Genomic DNA, 18430 nt, shown 5'->3' with positions numbered 1-18430 from the left:
ATAAACATTTTCAGACTCAGGCAGAGATTTCTGTGTTTTTCCTATGTGTATGTTTAATAATAGGTTACCATTTAACACAAGTACTCTGAAATGTAGCTTTATTATTCTAATACTACAATATCTGTAACATTTCAATAGATGTGTGTCTATTGAAAAATGATTCTTTAAAGTCTAAGAAAGATGTTTATTGTTTCTGAAAATATATTACTAATTATACTCATCTATAAGTTTATTACTAATATCTTACTGGTACCACTGATAAGCAAAGGCAAGTTAGCATAACATAAAGATTATTGATACTGTCTTCTGAACTATTAGTGTTGCTGCATTTAATTGGATAGAAAGGTTTATTTTCCATATTATCTTTGTAATTATTTACTTCACTTTAATGTGTCCATACTGTGGTAGAAAATAATGGAAGGCATTACCATGACACACCATTTTTATTTGGCCTGTGAAGATTGGCACAGTAAGGGTTTTATATAAAATGAAGTTCTAGAAAATTGAAATTTGAAACTTACTAAACATCAGAACATTAACTTTAACTTCTTTTTAATGGAAATCTTTCTGAAATGTAGAATGTTTTTGTAAACTGAAACTGTTTTACCAGCTTCCTAAAAATCTGTTGTTTGAGAATTTGGGCCATAAAAGAAATAAAAACTTCAATGTAGAGTTAGAGGGGAATCATAAGACTAGATTGACTTCTTGGGCATGGTATATCCAACAAAAATTCTGATTTGGGGTTATGTCGTGATATTGAGAGATATGAAAAAATAAAAGTCCTTGTTTGTGACTTCACTGTACTTGCTCCAGTCTTTGGTCTTCCCGTTGATGGGAACAGTGTATGTGTGGGGTGATGTAGGCTGCTCTGTAACCAGAAGCCCTCTCCATTCTATACTTGTGTGCCACGAGTGCCACGTGCCATCTTTGTGCACTGGACTAAAATTGGATCCACAATTCAGGAAAAAAAAAAAATGTTTCCAAGCCATGGTACATAGCTGTAAACAGCTACCAGAGGAAATGAGCACCGTTACTATGAATCATTATGTGGTGATTCCTCTCATTATAATCCTGACACCTTTACACCCCTCAAGACAACCAGACCCATTCATAGGTTTCAAAACCTGTGATCAGTGCTGTCAGAAAGTAATTCTCTAGTTGCACCGCCCAGGCTGGTCAGTCTTTTGCTTAGTCTTTGAAACTGAATTCAAATCTGCCACTTGCCTAGTTATTCTTCTTTTACAGTTATTCTTCCTTTACTGCTTCAGTTAGTTGCTCTTACAGCTCTAGAGTCAGGTCTGTTTCTTACGTAACATTACTTGCTGCTTTGTGCCGAGGGTTTACAAGTGCTCAGTGCTCTTTTGTATACAAATGGAGTGTTCAGGAAAAGTTAGTTGAATGAACAAAGTCAGGTTCTTGATATTTTGTCTTTCTTTGTTTTTCTGTTATTCTTTTATTTTTCCCCACGTTTTTAAGATACCTGTAACAGCAGTCTTCAGTCAGTGAATTGTAATTTCTCAGTCCATGTTCAGTTGGAAACAGCTGTTGTGACCCTGTTCTCCCTGATTCCAAGGGTTGAGCTGTGAGGGGAGCAGCCTGTTTACTCCCTGTCTTTAGAAGTCACCTGCCTAGTCTGTCATCCCCTGCCTATCTCTGCCACCCCACCCACCGCCATCACCTGATTGTCCACACCTGTAGTCTTCATCTTGGTCGGACACAGAGTTGCCCCGGGAGGGCCATGGGTGACTTCTTGCCTTGCTTTCTAAGGTGATGGGCAGGAAGAATAAGAGAACATCAGAACAGCCAAGTTTAGACTAGTGCAAAGTGTTAATTATTAAAATTAATTATAAAGCTAGTATTTATCGTCATGGATAAATAAGCTAACTGTACATTATATTTTTACTATTGGTATGGTAGTATTTTGGACTTCCCTTGTGGCTCAGCTGGTAAATAATCTGCCTGCAATGTGGGAGACCACGGTTCAGTCCCTGGGTTGGGAAGATGCCCTGGAGAAGGGAAAGGCTATCCATTCCAGTATTCTGGCCTGGAGAATTCCATGAACTGTATAGTTCATGGAGTTGCAAAGAGTCAGACACGTCTGAGTGACTTTCACTTTCACAGTAGTATTTTAGGAAAACAGTGTTTAAAAGTCAAAAGGGCTTTTGAAAATTATGTAGCTCAAGCCTTCACTTTATTAAGTTTTTGGACTTTGCTGTGCATTGTTGGATGGCTTCTAGTCGCCCCTCCAGGTTTACACACCATCCTTCTCCACTCTCTTCTTGGCGCTGGGAAGCTGACTTGTACAGAAGATTTCTACTTTCCCATTGGATTTGTCCATGAGGCAGCACCAGTAAGACACTGAAACAGGGGTAGACATGCAGGGTCCCTGTGGGCTGCCTGTGTCCCTTGATCAGAGGTCACAGCTCCTGTTGAGTGACCCTCTCCACACAGCTCCTGGTTCTGACAGTCACTCCTTCGGGCTCAGGGATGGCATAGAAGCTCCCTGTTTTCAGCTGCAGGTAACTGCCCTCCTCCTCTCCCATACTCTCTACGTGCTTGTGCTTAGTCGTTCAGTTGTGTCCGACTCTTTGTGACCCCATGGATTGTAGCCCACCAGGCTCCTCCATCCATGGAATTTCCAAGCAAGAATACTGGAGTGGGTTGCTATTTCCTTCTCCAGGGGATCTTCCCAACCCAGGGATCGAACCCGGGTCTCCTGCATTGCAGCCAGATTCTTTACCATCTGAGCCACCAGGGAAGCCCTGTACTCTCTCTACACGTCTATAAATAACCCCTTTTTAAACACTCCTCAGATTGCTCATCTAGTTCTTGCCAGGAACCTTGCTGATAAAGTCCTAGAACCCAGGTTTCCTGGACTGCCAGCCCTATGCTCTGCTCACTGAGATTGACCTACACCAGTCTTCAGTTCCTGAGTGAGTGAGTGACTGACTGTTGTGAACAGAGGCCTCTGGTGCCAACCCCCAGTAGACATACTGTATGAGCAATCAATAAAACTTCAGTCAGGTCCGACCACTGAGATTTTGGGAAGTTTGATACTGCAGCAGGAAAACAGCCCATCACACAGGGCCTGTTTTCTCATCTCTAAATTGGGGGATACGATAATACTGCCTACTTAGGGTTTTCATGAGGACTAAACAAAACTGTAAAATGTTTATCATAGTGCCTGCTTCCTGGTAAAACCTTAATTATTGTTGTTGTTTTGATAATTTTTCTTCAACATTGGGTTCAAAACAAGACAGTTTTTATGTCATATAATAATAAACAAGAGTAACAATTTTGTACTAGGGTTTTTCAAAGAAACAGAATAAATAGATATGTGTGTGTGTACATAGCGGGGAGGAGGAGAGGGAACAAGATATTAATTGATTATAAGGCCTTGGCTCATGTGATTATGGAAACTGTAGAGGTCCCAAGATCTGCAGTGAAATCTTCAACCAATTCGATGAGTCCCACCCTCATTGAGGAGGGCCATCTGCTTTACTCAGTCTACTGATTCAAATGTTAATCTCATCTAAAACCTCAGACACATCTACAATAGTGTTTAATCAAATATCTGGGTACCCCATGGCCCAGTCAAGTTCACAAATAAAAGTAACCATCACAGGTCTTTTGTAAGGAGACACACATATTGTTCATGTAATATATAATCACAAAACAAGAACTTTTTTTTAGCCTAATCCCTAAAGATTTTTCTGGTTGTGTAACTTGCTTAACTGTTTTTAGGGGTGGAAGAAAGAGACTGACCTTGTATCTTGAAGATGTATTATGAAGAGGTGACATGTCTGTCTCTTAGAAAGTAGGCCTGCTGGTGATGCCTCATGTTGATGTCTGGCTTACATCTGAATGCTTACAGTAGTGATTTTATTGCCTAGATTTATGATTATCTGGATCTGCCTTGTGATATAGTTGACATTTTTCAAATCCAAATTATTTTTTGTTTACTTTCAAATAAATGAACTAAACTTTTTGTAAAGAAAGGCACAATGAGGGGTAGATTGGGAATCTCCCTTAATCTCTATCAAAAATAGAGCAAGCAGGACAGCAAAAGAGAAAACAGACTGAACTAGCTGACAGAATATCTTGATGAATCCCCTGATATCAACTGCTGGGGTCAAACTACCCACAGCAGTGAGACTTTGGGATAAGAACAGCAGCTATGCTGGAGGAAGCAAAGGGAAGAGGGGACTGCTGGTTGTTTTGATTGTCAGGGCACCCAGAAATATCCCGTAAGTATTCACACTCAAAAGAATGGGTCCCCACTGAGAGTCAAGAATTTTATGGTTCTGTCGGGTAACAGTAGTTGATATTGAGAGGAGGCTTTTTAGGCTCCCATTTGTGGGTGAGGGCAAGGAGACTGGAGGAGGTGTGAGGCTGCTGGAGGGACCTGGGTCCTCAGGGCTCTTAGGAAATCCCTTGTGGAAGATCTCTCTGCAACAACAGAGGTACTCCCTAAAAATGACCTGCTCAGACCACTGACCTTGATTGACAGGGCATTAAAGGAGAAAGAAAGCTCAGATTTTAATGGTGAAGGAGAGCAGAGGAAGTAGATCTCAGATTGAGGAGGTGGCTGGATTGAGGAGGTGGCTGCACCCAGAGGCCGTATTTTTTAATATTTTAGTGTAAAACCAGAAGAGGGAGCCATAGAGCCATGAAACTAGGAAAGCTCTTCTGGGCTTCTACCCACCTCACTTACTGTGAGCAGCAGAAATGGATTGAGGTTGAATTTCATGTAAACAGAAGAAAAAGTGGGGATAACCCCTCTGAATAATAAAGTTACAGATAATGAAGTCATACCAGAAAAAGAGGCTCACAAAGGAGATGAAACTTTATTAATATGCCAACAGAAGCTAAAGGAAGTTAACAAAATGGTAGAAGTTAGAACTGTATACATCAGGATTGGACGGTTAAGAAAAGAGAAAAGTAAACAATAGGGCATTATGAAAAGAGAGCTAACAGAAAGGAATGAAAGGGGGAAGCCATAGAGTAAAAAACATGTCAGTTCAGTTCAGTGGCTCAGTTGTGTCTGACTGTTTGTGACCCAATGGACTGCAGCACGCCAGACCTCGCTGTCCATCACCAATTCCCGGAGTTTACTTAAACTCATGTCCATTGAGTCGGTAATGCCATCCAACCATCTCATCCTCTGTCTTCCCCTTCTCCTCCCACCTTCAATCTTTCCCAGCATCAGGGTCTTTTACAATGAGTCAGTTCTTCGCATCAGAGGGCCAAAGTATTGGAGTTCCAGCTTCAGCTTCAGTCCTTCCAATGAATATTCAGGACTGATTTCCTTGAGGATTGACTGGTTGGATCTCCTTGCAGTCCAAGGGACTCTCAAGAGTCTTAGCCAACACCACAGTTCAAAAGCATCAATTATTTGGCACTTAACTTTCTTTATAGTGCAACTCTCACATCCATACACGACTACTGGAAAAACCATAGCCTTAACTAGACAGACCTTTGTCGGCAAAGTAATGTCTCTGCTATTTACTGTCCTGTCTAGGTTGGTCATAATTTTTCTTCTAAGGAGTAAGCATCTTTTAATTTCATGGCTGCGCTCACTATCTGCAGTGATTTTGGAGCCCCCAAAATAAAGTCAGCCACTGTTTCCCCTGTTTCCCCATCTATTTGCCATGAAGTGATGGGATCAGATGCCATTATCTTAGTTTTCTGAATGTTGAGTTTTAAGCCAACCTTTTCACTCTCCTCTTTGATCAAGAGGCTCTTTAGTTCTTCTTCACTTTCTGCCATAAGGGTGGTATCATCTGCATATTTGAGATTATTGATATTTCTCCTGGCAATCTTGATTCCAGCTTGTGCTTCTTCCAGCCCAGCGTTTCTCATGATGTACTATGTATAAGTTAAATGAGCAGGGTGACAATATACAGCCTTGATGCACTCCTTTTCCTATTTGGAACTAGTCTGTTGTTCCATGTCCAGTTCTAACTGTTGCTTCATGCCCTGCATACAGATTTCTTAAGAGGCAGGTCAGGAATTCCTGATGGTATTCCCATCTCTTTCAGAATTTGCCATAGTTTATTGTGATCCACATAGTCAAAGGCTTTGGCATAGTCAATAAAGCAGAAATAGATGTTTTTCTGGAACTCTCTTGCTTTTTCCATGATCCAGTGGATGTTGGCAATTTGATCTCTGGTTCCTCTGCCTTTTCTAAATCCAGCTTGAACATCTGGAAGTTCATGGTTCACGTACTGTTGAAGACTGGCTTGGAGAATTTTGACCATCACTTTGCTAGTGTGTGAGATGAGTGCAATTGTGTGGTAGTCAGCGCATTCTTTGGCATTGCCTTTCTTTGGGATTGGAATGAAAACTGACCTTTTCCAGTCCTGTGGCCACTGCTGAGTTTTCCAAATTTGCTAGCATAATAAGTGCAGCACTTTCAGAGCATCATCTTGTAGGATTTGAAATAGTTCCACTGGAATTCCATCACTTCCACTAGCTTTGTTTGTAGTGATGCTTCCAAAGGCCCTCTTGACTTCTCATTCCAGGATGTCTGGTTCTAGGTTGGTGATCACACCATCATGATTATCTGGGTCATAAAGATCTTTTTTGTAGTTCTTCTGTGTATTCTTGCCACCTCTTCTTAATATCTTCTGTTTCTGTTAGGTCCATACCATTTCTGTCCTTTATCAAGCCTATCTTTACATGAAATGTTCCCTTGGTATCTCTAATTTTCTTGAAGAGATCTCTAGTAGTTCCCATTCTATTCTTTTCCTCTACTTCTTTGCATTGTTCATTTAAGAAGCCTTATCTCTCTTTGCTGTTCTTTGGAACTCTGCATTTGAATGGGTATATCTTTCCTTTTCTCCTTTGCCTTTTGCTTCTCCTTTATTCATAGCTGTCTGCCTCCTCAGACAACCATTTTGCCTTTTTTGCATTTCTTTTCCTTGGGGATGGTCTTGATCCCTGCCTCCTCTACAATGTCTCGAACCTCTGTCCATGGTTCTTCAGGCACTCTATCAGATCTAATCCCTTGAATCTATTTGTCACTTCCACTGTATAATCATAAGGGACTTGATTTAGGTCATACCTGAATGGTCTAGTGGTTTTCCCTACTTTCTTCGATTTAAGTCTGAATTTGGCAATGAGGAGTTCATGGTCTGAGCCACAGTCAGCTCCTGGTCTTGTGTTTGCTAACTGTATAGAGCTTCTCCATTTTTGGCTGCAAAAAATATAATCAATCTGATTTTGGTATTGACCATCTAGTGATGTCCATGTGTAGAGTCTTCTCTTGTGTTGGAACGGGTGTTTGCTATGACCAGTGCGTTCTCTAGGCAAAACTCTATTAGCCTTTGCCCTGCTTCATTCCGTATTCCAGGGCCAAATTTGCCTGTTACTCCAGTTATTTCTTGAGTTCCTACTTTTCCATTCCAGTCCCCTATAATGAAAAGGACATTTTTTTTAGTGTTAGTTCTAGAAGATCTTGTAGGTCTTCATAGAACCGTTCAACTTTAGCTTCTTCAGCATTACTGGTTGAGGCATAGACTTGGATTACTGTGATATTGAATGATTTGCCTTGGAAACGAACAGAGATCATTCTGTCATTTTTGAGATTGCATCCAAGTACTGCATTTCAGACTCTTTTGTTGACGATGATGGCTACTCCATTTCTTCTAAAGGGATTCCTGCCCGCAGTGGTAGATATAATGGTCATCTGAGTTAAATTCACCCATTCCAGTCCATTTTAGTTTGCTGATTCCTAGAATGTTGACGTTCACTCTTGCCATCTCCTGTTTGACCACTTCCAATTTGCCTTAATTCGTAGACCTAACATTCCAGGTTCCTATGCAATATTGCTCTTTACAGCATCAGGCTTTACTTCCATCACCAGTCACATCCACAACTGGGTGTTGTTTTTGCTTTGACTCCATCTCTTCATTCTTTCTGTAGTTATTTCTCCACTGATCTCAGTAGCATATTGGGCCCCTACCGACCTGGGGAGTTCATCTTTCATTGTCTTATCTTTTTGCCTTTTCATACAGTTCATGGGGTTGTTCTCAAGGCAGGAATACTGAAGTGGTTTGCTATTCTCTTCTCCAGTGGACCACATTTTGTCAGAACTCTCCACCATGACCCGTCCGTCTTGAGTGGCCCTACATGGCATGGCTCATAGATTCATTGAGTTAGACAAGGCTGTGATCCATGTGATCAGGTTGGTTAGTTTCCTGTGGTTGTGGTTTTAAGTCTGTCTGGCCTCTGATGGAGAAGGATAAGAGACTTATGGAAGCTTCCTGATGGGAGGGACAGACTGAGGGGTAAACTGGGTCTTGTTCTGATGGACGGGGCCATGTTCAGTAAATCTTTAATCCAATTTTCTGTTGATGGATGGGGCTGTGTTCCCTCCCTGTTGTTTATCTGGGCTAAACTGTGGTGGAGGTAATGAAGATAATGGCGACCTCCTTCACAAGGTCCCGTGCACGCACTGCTACACTCAGTGCCCCCAGCCCTGCAGCAGGCCACCACTGACCCACGCCTCTGCCAGAGACTCCTGGACACATAAGGGCAAGTCTGGGTCAGTCTCTTGTGTGGTCACTGCTCCTTTCTCCTGGGTCCTGGTGCGCACAAGGTTCTGTTTTTGCCCACCAAGAGTCTGTTTCCCAGTCCTGTGTAAGTTCTGGCGGCTCTATAGTGTGGTTAATGGTGACCTCCTCCAAGAGGGCTTATGCCATACCCAAGTCTGCTGCACCCAGAGCCCCTGCCCCCACAGCAGTCCACTGCTGACCTGCACCTCCACAGGAGACACTCAAACACAGTTTTGTCTCAGTCTCTGTGGGGTCTCTGGGTCCTGGTGTGCACAAGGTTTGTTTGAGCCCTCTAAGCGTTTCTGGTAGGTATGGTGTTTGATTCTAAAGGTGATTTCACTCCTACCATTGTTCTGGGGCTTCTTCTTTGCTTTTGAACGTGGGGTATCTCCTCAGGGCCGCCTTAGGGCCATGCAGCCACTACGCAGCTGCAGCTCCAGCGCCTACCATCTTCCTGGGGCTTCTCTGCCCTTAGATGTGGGATATCTCCTCACTGCTGCCCTCATGCCATGCAGCTACTGCTCCCACAGATGGTGAGTGCAGCCATGAAATTAAAAGATGCTTGCTCCTTGGAAGAAAAGTTATGACCAACCTAGACAGCATATTAAAAAGCAGAGACATTACTTTGGCAACAAAAGTTCATCTAGTCAAAGCTGTGGTTTTTCTGGTAGTCACATATGGATGTGAGAGTTGGACTGTAAAGCAAGCTGAGCACTGAAGAATTGATGCTTTTGAACTGTGGTGTTGGCTGAGACTCTTGAGAGTCCCTTGGACTGCAAGGAAATCCAACCAGTCCATCCTCAAGGAAATCAGCCCTGAATATTCAATGGAAGGACTGATGCTGAAGCTGAAACTCCAATACTTTGGCCCTCTGATGCAAAGAACTGACTCGTTGTAAAAGACCCTGATGCTGGGAAAGATTGAAGGTGGGAGGAGAAGGGGATGACAGAGGATGAGATGGTTGGATGGCATTACCGACTCAATGGACATGAGTTTGAGTAAACTCTGGGAGTTGGTGGTGGACAGGGAGGTCTGGCATGCTGCAGTCCATGGGGTCACAAAGGGTCAGACATGACTGAGCAACTGAACTGAACTGAGATTGGGATGGAATATATTGTGAGGTGCTTCTGTGGGGGTTGGCAAAGTTACAGTTTCCTGTGCTGGATGATGGTTACAAAAGTGGTTGGTTTATAATACTGCTAAATATCTGGGTGTATTCTAATTGTATCAGTAAGTAATGTGTTTGGTTGCAAATAACAGGATGGTGTGGCTAATACTAACTTAAACAGAGAGCTGTTTATCTTGGCTAAGAGCTCCAGCTGGTGCCATGGTTCCCATGACAATCAGGCACTCAGTCTTTCTAGTGCACTACGTTTGGATTTCAGACACACCTTAACTGCCCCATGGAGGCAAGATGACCGCACTGTGTCCAGGCTTCACCCTCTTCCAGGCAGCAAGAGGTGGCACTTACCACAAGGGAAGCTAAAGAAGTGAGTTTAGTTTTTCAGTTTCTTATGGCAGAAACTAACAAAACAAAAGGTAGTTGAATGTGAGTGTTGCGAGTGAACCCCACCTGTATGTACAGATTAGAGTGGTGGTTCTTAACTGGGAATGATTCTGCCCCACCATAGCAGATGTTCAGCAATGTATGGAGACATTTTTGGTTGCCAAAGCTTGGCAGGGGAGAGTGTGTGATGCTACTGGTATCTTGTGGGTAGAGGCCAAGGATACTGCTAAACTATCTTATGGCACACCAGGTGGCCCCCATGACAAAGAGGTATATGGCCCCAACTATCAGTAGAACCAAAGTCCAGAAACTCCAAAACCCTTTTGGGGTTCCATAAGGTCAAAACTGATTTAAGAGTAATAGTAGTATATCATTTGTCTTTTTTGCTTACATTCTTTTCAGAAGTGTACTGTTGAGTGGAGTTTTCCAGGGCTTACATAACTGTAACACTGACTCCCTATTGATCAAATATAGAAACAGATGTGAAAACTATGTTCCATTACTTCAGATATTAAAAAGACCTGAGAAAATGTAAAACAGTAGTTGTCTTTACACTATTTTATGGAAAAATTATTATTTTTCAGTAAAAAATGTTCACATAGAATGGGTTTACTAGTAATTTAAATGAATAAATATTTAATTTTTTTGTTTTACTCAATACTGTAAATATTGAAAGCTATAACCCACAAAACTAAAACTCTTTGCCGGCCTCAGAATTTTTTAAGGATATAAAGGAGTCCTGAGATCAAAAGTGTGAGAGCTGCTGGTCTGGAAAAAGTTGATTTTTAAATACCTGTGAAATGTGAAACCCGTGAGAAGTGTAATTATGTATAGCCTGTCATAAATGAGGACTTGCATTATTTTACATATCTTTAGTATAGCCTTGGAGAAGGCAATGGCACCCCACTCCAGTACTCTTGCCTGGAAAATCCCATGGAAGGAGGAGCCTGGTAGGCTGCAGTCCATGGGGTCGCTAAGAGTTGGACACGACTGAGCGACTTCAGTTTCACTTTTCACTTTCATGCATTGGAGAAGGAAATGGCACCCCACTCCAGTGTTCTTGCCTGGAGAATCCCAAGTGCGGGGGAGCCTGGTGGGCTGCCGTCTATAGGGTCGCACAGAGTCAGACACGACTGAAGCAACTTAGCAGCAGCAGCAGCAGTAAAGCCTTCTCTGTGCCCTGACCCTATGCTGGAATCTGGGAGCACAATGATCAATAAAATAGGGTTTCATTGCAGCAATGTGGATGGACCTAGAAATTATCATACTAAGTGAAATAAGACAATGGAAGACAAATAGCATATGATATAACTTTCATGTTAAACTTAAAATACAACAGAAATGAACCTATCTGTGAAACAGAAACAGACTCACATAGAGACATAGAAAACAGACTTGTGGTTGCCAAGATGGAGGAGGGTAGGGAAGCGATGGGTTGGAAATTTGGGATTAACAGATGTAAACCATTATATATAGAATAAATAAACAGCAAGGTCCTGCTGTATAGTACAGGGAACTATATTGAATATCCTGTGATAAACCATAATGGAAAATAATATGAAAAAAGAATATATGTGTATAGCTGAATCACTTTGCTGTACAGCAGAAATTAACACAACATAGTAAATCAACCATATGTCAATAAAATAAAAAATAAAATAGGGTTTCTGCCTTAAAAGAGATTTCAACTATCAGTAGAGCTAAGTTACATTAAATGTGATGATTTTTAAAATTCTGCAGTAGAAGTATTTTAGAGTGTGATGGGATTACAGTGGAAAGCGCAGTGTTGTTAGAATCAAGCATCATATCACTCCTCATTCAGAAACTGCAACCAATTTATATGCTTTTGGCTCATCTTTTAGTGACTGTACTGGCGATATTTAATGAATTGCATGCAGACGTGGATCTTTACGCACTTCTGTTTGGAGAAAGTGTCCTAAATGATGCTGTTGCCATTGTACTGTCCTCGTAAGTAACAATATTTCTGCCTGGGAAAAGAGACTCTGGCTTCCTGAATGCTCTGGGCTAAAATCAGAGGCCCACCTTAAAAGTGTTAAATTTTGAATTGGGTGCTTTTCTAAATGAGGTTTATAGACTTAGTTGATAAAGTTATGTTGCTTTGTCCAGTGGTATCAGAATGTTGATACCTTCACAATATGGCTCCTGCAGGTTAAATTAAATGAATACACCATGGGGAGTGCTCCGCAGAGTGTAGATATCTATGTTTGTTGATACTTGTAAGTACCATGGTATAAAACCAGCCCAGTATTTCCTAATTCTCTCTCTCTTTAAACTCCAGGTCTATTGTTGCCTACCAGCCAGCGGGGCTGAACACTCACGCCTTTGATGCTGCTGCCTTTTTTAAATCAGTTGGCATTTTTCTAGGTATATTTAGTGGCTCTTTTACCATGGGAGCTGTGACTGGTGTCGTGACTGCTCTAATATCCTTTCTGTGGTTTCTGCACCCACCTGAGTATGATTATGTGACCTTGCACTTGTGAAAAGAAAGTTCTCATTTCCTCCTTTCAGAAATGAATCTTAAATTGGTTGTTCCACTGGGGGCTGGGGGCCCCCGAAATGTCATCTTTTGGTGAAACTTGACAGCCGATGGCCTAGTTAAGAATCAGAGAAAATGTTTGAGAGTGTAGCTCTGGGCTTAGCTCTGTCCTCACCTTTGTGTTTCTCTTCTTCCTATAAACAAGCTGGAGACAGGAGCTTGGAGGAAGCATCATTTGGGGGGTGTGGGAGACGGCACAGAAACAGTGGAAGAGCCAGGAGGCTGGGAATTGGAGACCACCTGTCAGGAGGCTGGAAGGAAGCAGGCTGTGAAGTACTTTAGTCCCAGACTGGCTGCTGTCATCCGCTGTTCCAGGCCATATTGGGGCTAACATGGCCTTCACTAGCCAGGGGCTGTCTGTGGGAATTATAGCAAGGTGGCCTTCCTTAAGCCGAGGAATGCATGATATTGAGTTAGAAACCAACAAGACAGTCAACCAACCAGCATAAAAGCAAAGTGTGGGAATGAGCAGGCAAGCCTTCCACAGGTGCTCTGAGTTCTTCATCAAATCTTCCAATAGCATTTAGATCACCAGGGACCAATACAGATGTAATGGGAGCCACAAATGTGAGCCCCATCTTTTCAGCCTACAGTAGATACACAGATTATTAATAGAATTTATACAAGTTAGTAATGAGATTTTATCCCTTCAGGTTTTGTACCAAGTCTTTGAAATATGGTGTATATTTTGCTCTTACAGGATATCTCAATTCAGACTAGCCATATTTAAGTGTTGGGTAGTTACATGGGGCTAGTGGCTATCATATTGGACTGTGCAGATGTAGATTGCTTTCTTTCTCAAGGCTCTCTGATGCTCTGAGGACTTATATTGCTCAGTGAAACCACTCAGGACATGGTTCTAAGCTGCACTGCCCCCCACCACTCCGTGGAATGGCAGTGTGAGGAAGGGAATTGCCAATCCCCAAAAGTGACAGCACTTTGTAGTTGCCCTTGGAGTTGTGCATTTCTCCCTCCCTCTCTCCCTCATGCATGCATTAGGCACCTGTGATGGACTCAGGCCTTAGTAGTCCACAGAGGTCAGAGTCTCCCTGCCTCATCTTCTGAGGCCTGCCTGAGGCACTCCCAGCACTGGCAGAACCCATCTGCCAGTCACACCTCAGGCCTCAACTGTGCATCTCAGAAATATGGGCATTGCCAGGAGCACAGAGAGCCCATTTCTAGTTCCATTGGAAAGCTTGATTAAAAAAAAACAAAACAAAACAAAACAGCTTTATTGAGAGGAAATCCACATGCTGTATAGTTCACCCATTTGAAGTGTACTGTTCATTGGTTTTTGGTATATTACGTTATTATTATTTTTTTAATTGTGGTAAAATATGCCTAACATAAAGTTTGCCACTTTAACCATTTTGAATATACAATTCAGTGGCATTAGGTGCATCCACTGGTGTTGTGTGACCATTGCCACCATTTCCAGAACCTTTCTCATCATCTGCAACAGAAACTGTGTGCCTGTTGAATAGTATCCTCCCTATCCCCCTACTCCCAGCCCTCAGAAACCTCCATTCTACTGGAGAAGCTTCATTTTCTTTATATTCAAAACCATGCAGCAGCCTTGGGGCCCCAAAGGAAGAGTTCAAGGGAAAGAGTAGCCCTTTGGGGAAGGGTCCTGGGCTAACAGAGAATGATTCTCAGTGACCGTGATGTTTGTTGCTGGAGACAGTTCCTTGACAGGAGCTGACGTGACCAAGTTCACCAAGCTGCACTGCTTTCCCCTGCTGGAGACTGCACTCTTCTTTTTGATGTCGTGGAGCACGTTCCTCCTGGCGGAAGCTTGTGGGTTCACAGGTGGGTTTCCTCTGCCCTTGGGTTTCCCTTACCCTCACTGTGGCTGGAGCTGTGGAAGCTTGAGGGGAGGGCAAAATTCTTAATAGCTGTGGCCTGGAGTTGATAAACCGCTCACAGAATGTCCATACGCAGGATTGCCAAGTGAGCCATGTGTGCTGCAATAGGAATAGTTTATTTTCCCCCAAAGCTATATATTTTAAAAAATATATAAAATGTTGAAGCTTTATTGTTTCAAACTCAGATCTTTGAGTACTCATTCTGACCATAAATAGATGCCTAGCTGCAAAAGTTACCAAATATATTAATACCATGTTTGTAAAGTGAAAATGAAACGCTCAGTCGTGTCCAACTCTTTGCAACCCCATGGACTGTCCATGGAATTCTCCAGGCCAGAATACTGGAGTGGGTATCCTTTCCCTACTCCAGGGCATCTTACCAACCCAGGGATCACACAGGTCTACCTGCATTTCAGGCAGATTCTTTACCAGCTGAGCCACAAGGGAAGCCCACCTTGTTTGTATCCTCCCCTGAATTGCTATGTTACTTTACAAACAGTAGTGATGACAAGCAAAACATATATCTTTTTAAAGATCATTTTGCATCTACTCAGATGAGTGTGAGCACAAGTTTTCCTTGTTTTGTGTCTGGTCTGTTTAATCACCGTTTTTCAAGACTGTGTTTTTATGGTGCTAGATTCATAGATTATTAGTGTGGGTGATTGTGTGGTGTTACTTCTTCACATTCTCTCATTAAAAAAAACTTAATCATTGGATTTGTTTTGTTAGAAAACTCAAGTACAGTTGCTCTCCATGACCCAGGTAATTAGGAAGTGCTTTTTATCATCTTTTCTAAATACTACAATGTATCTTTATGTGACCTACTTCCTTTAAAACTTGACAACCATCTGTAAATATATAGGCAAAGTCCCAGGTGTGTTAATTGTCTTGAACAACAAAATAATCACTATTAACCAGAAATCTAGATTTTTCAGGGCTGGGATAAATGAGCTAGTACTCTGGATCCATTTTGTCTGAATCCCTGGACCATGCAAAAATGCAAAGCATTGGTTTGAAATTAAATTCATTCATTCAGCAAACAGAGAGGAATATGACAGAAGTGTGTGACCAGTACATACTTCACAGTCTCTATGAGGGAGTGAATGCTGAATGCCACATCAAGATGGTCAATTCAGTAGGAGTTTAGAAGAGGGGAGAGAATACCCTTAAAACTGGAACAAGGTGGAAAATTGAGGGCCTTGGCTTTGAAGGAGAGCAGAGTTGGGAGAAGGCAAAGGTTGATATGAGAAGTGGGGGTGGGGACACTTTCAGTAATAGGCAAATTTCCAAAACTTTCAGGAAGTGGGATACACTGGGCTTTCCTACCTTAACTTTTTGTTTTAGGGAGAGATTGTTTCCAGCTTCTTTCCCTGTCCCCTTTGTATTTTTCTTGAATTCTCTTGCCAGGTGTGGTAGCTGTCCTTTTCTGTGGAATCACACAAGCTCATTACACCTACAACAATCTGTCAGTGGAATCCAGAAGCCGAACGAAGCAGGTGAGGGAGAGCCGTGTGTCCTCACCAGTGATCTGGAATATGAGGGAGTGGACCCACGGGGTTTATGGTTTGCTTTTCCCTTTCCGTGCAGCTCTTTGAAGTATTACACTTCCTGGCAGAGAACTTCATCTTCTCCTACATGGGCCTGGCACTGTTTACCTTCCAGAAGCACGTTTTCAGCCCTGTTTTCATCATTGGAGCTTTTGTATCCTTTTTTGGTTCCACCATTTTCTACACAGAGAGATGACCGCTTCCAGGGAAGCCATAACAACAATAATCTCTGGTTTGGCGGGGAGGTGACTGAACCAGCACTGGTTCATGGTGTTTTTATGATGAGAAAGCGTAAGTGGTAAATGTATAAAGCTAAAAGTATTTGATTTCAAGGACTGATGTTGATTCTAGGTGCCCTTTCTGAGTTTTCTGTGTTGATGTTGTTGTTTAGTGACTAAGTCATGTCCTACTCTTTGTGACCCCCTGGATTGCAGCATGCCAGGCTTCTTTGTCCTTCACCATCTCCTGGAGTTTGCTTAAACTCATGTCCATTGAGTTGGTGATGCTATCCAACCATCTCATCCTCTGCCACCCTCTTCTCCTGTTGCCCTCAGTCTTTTGCAGCATCAGGTTTTTTTTTTTTTTTTTCCAGTGAGTTGGCTCTTCACATCAAGTGGCCAAAGTATTGGAGCTTCAGCTTCAGTATCAGTCCTTCCAATGAATATTCAGGATGTTGTTTCTAGTTACCCTTTCTTCATTTTCTGTGTCAGATGGCCTTTCTGTTACACAGGTGGTTGGCAGGTGGTAGTTTGTTTTGTAAAGCATCCTTCCTAACAGATCTAAAAATCATCAACCCATATCTGTCCCCCAAATTGTTTTTTCTCATTGGCACATGAATTCCAATCCAAAGGTTAAGCTTCTGTGACCCTTGCTCTCAACTGCACGTGGGTACAGGCAGCCTGCATGTGGTATGTGTGCTTTCACCCATGCCTCCCCATGGTGGGAAAGACCCCCCTTTTGTTTTTCAAAAAAGGAAATGGAGAGGAATGGAAAATAAAATGGAGAAATGCTTGGTTCCTTGATTTAGTCCCATTGTGACAGCAGTTTTTTGGAAGAGAGACAGTTTGGGGGTTGGCTCCTCTGAAGTGAGGAGATACATGAATGCCCAGCAGTGCATTGATAGATGAAGACTTTGCTCTCTTGGCCTCAGACCCTATTGTTTTCATTAAAGTGAACTCTTCTGGGCTTTGAAACTATAGCAGTTCAGCTCCAAACCCAGAGCAGGAGGCCGCTATTGCTGCCTATTCCTTTTTGCCTTTTCTGAGGCCTCGTGGATATCCTTAGATCTTGGGATGCTGGTCCCCCAAAGAGGAGTGTTTTTCTCTTCTGAGCTTTTCACTTATTGTGGAGGAATAACTGATACTCACCAAGCAGCTAGAGAGAGAGACAGTGGCCTCATGCCATGCCAGACTCCTGCCTGTTAAGAGTATTATCTGCTTCAACTGGGCTCATTTCCTAGGTTTACACACTCACCAGACAAAGAGCTAAAGATCTGGCAGATCAGTGTTTTTATTCTTAAGAAAGACCTTGCATGTCTCTGTGATTTGTATTCTTAGCATGGCATCCTGTGAGACATAGTGAAAGCGCTGCCCTTGTTAACGGTGGGGGCCTTGTTCAGCAGGGAGCCAGGGCCTCTGTGAATCCTGAAGGCCACTTCCGCTTGAGGACTCCTCTTCTCTCCTGTTAAAAACAAAACAAACACAACAGTAGCAAAAAGGAAAAGAGGGAGAGAGAGAGAGATAAAAGAAACAGAGGAGAAGTTCGAATTATATCCTAGGGAAGGCAGAAGAGAGTCCCACCCTCGCTTCAGTCTGAAACAGCTGCAGCTCCGGCAGCTGGTGGTTGCTCTGCTGAAACGGAAGCTCGCTGTTCCTCTGGCTTGCACAGTGGTTTCCTGCTGTGAGCAGGGCAGTGTGCCTCTCTCTGTTGGGCTCTGTTCTAAACTCAGCAAGTGACGAATGACCAGTTTCCTTGAATTCTTTGGTTTGCACAGTGAGTTCCTCTTCCACACTCTACCTTTCCTCCATCTCTTACCTCCCCAAAGACATGTTAGCCACTTTGGCAGAGAACTCTCCCCAGGCTGATCCTTGTGAGAAATATGAATGTGTATTCATTGTATAAATACTGTAAGCTTCCCCACCCCTTACTTGTAGGCTCTTCCTGGTCATACACACCCTGAATGTTTACCAAAGCTTACAACCTTACCCAGCAAACCTTCTGTTTATAGTTTGACACAGGTTAGTAATTTTTTTCTTCTGATGATTTTTTTTCCTCCCAGTAGAGTCCAAATACACTTTTTACTTCTCTTAACTCTGCACCCCAGCCATGGTACCTTAGCTTCTCTCTGGACTCATTTTTTTAAGATAGATCAAGAGACTTGGTCTATATCAGTTTAA

The 18430-nt window shown here is 42.6% G+C and overlaps 2 protein-coding genes across 3 annotated transcripts in view; one reads left to right on the top strand and one right to left on the bottom strand.

Moving 5' to 3' along the window:
• The window catches only part of SLC9A7 (solute carrier family 9 member A7), a 171762-nt gene that overhangs the window by 110092 nt on the left and 43240 nt on the right, over window positions 1-18430 (top strand). For both annotated transcript variants that reach the window (XM_018043844.1, XM_018043843.1), the window contains exons 6-10: window positions 11928-12033; window positions 12365-12506; window positions 14326-14431; window positions 15895-15983; window positions 16075-16188. In XM_018043844.1, coding sequence (XP_017899333.1) covers window positions 11928-12033; window positions 12365-12506; window positions 14326-14431; window positions 15895-15983; window positions 16075-16188 — 557 coding nt within the window. The remainder of the gene's footprint in view (window positions 1-11927; window positions 12034-12364; window positions 12507-14325; window positions 14432-15894; window positions 15984-16074; window positions 16189-18430) is intronic.
• Window positions 16720-18430, bottom strand: part of CHST7 (carbohydrate sulfotransferase 7) — a 77688-nt gene continuing 75977 nt past the window's right edge. The window contains exon 2 of the mRNA XM_018043846.1: window positions 16720-17714. The gene's annotated coding sequence lies outside the window, so the exon portion shown is untranslated. The remainder of the gene's footprint in view (window positions 17715-18430) is intronic.

The sequence above is a fragment of the Capra hircus genome (genome assembly GCF_001704415.2).
Source record: "Capra hircus breed San Clemente chromosome X unlocalized genomic scaffold, ASM170441v1, whole genome shotgun sequence".
In the NCBI taxonomy this organism is placed as follows: domain Eukaryota; kingdom Metazoa; phylum Chordata; class Mammalia; order Artiodactyla; family Bovidae; genus Capra; species Capra hircus.
The sequence above is the reverse complement of the archived record's forward strand: the minus strand, read 5'-3'. Positions and strand labels throughout refer to the sequence as shown.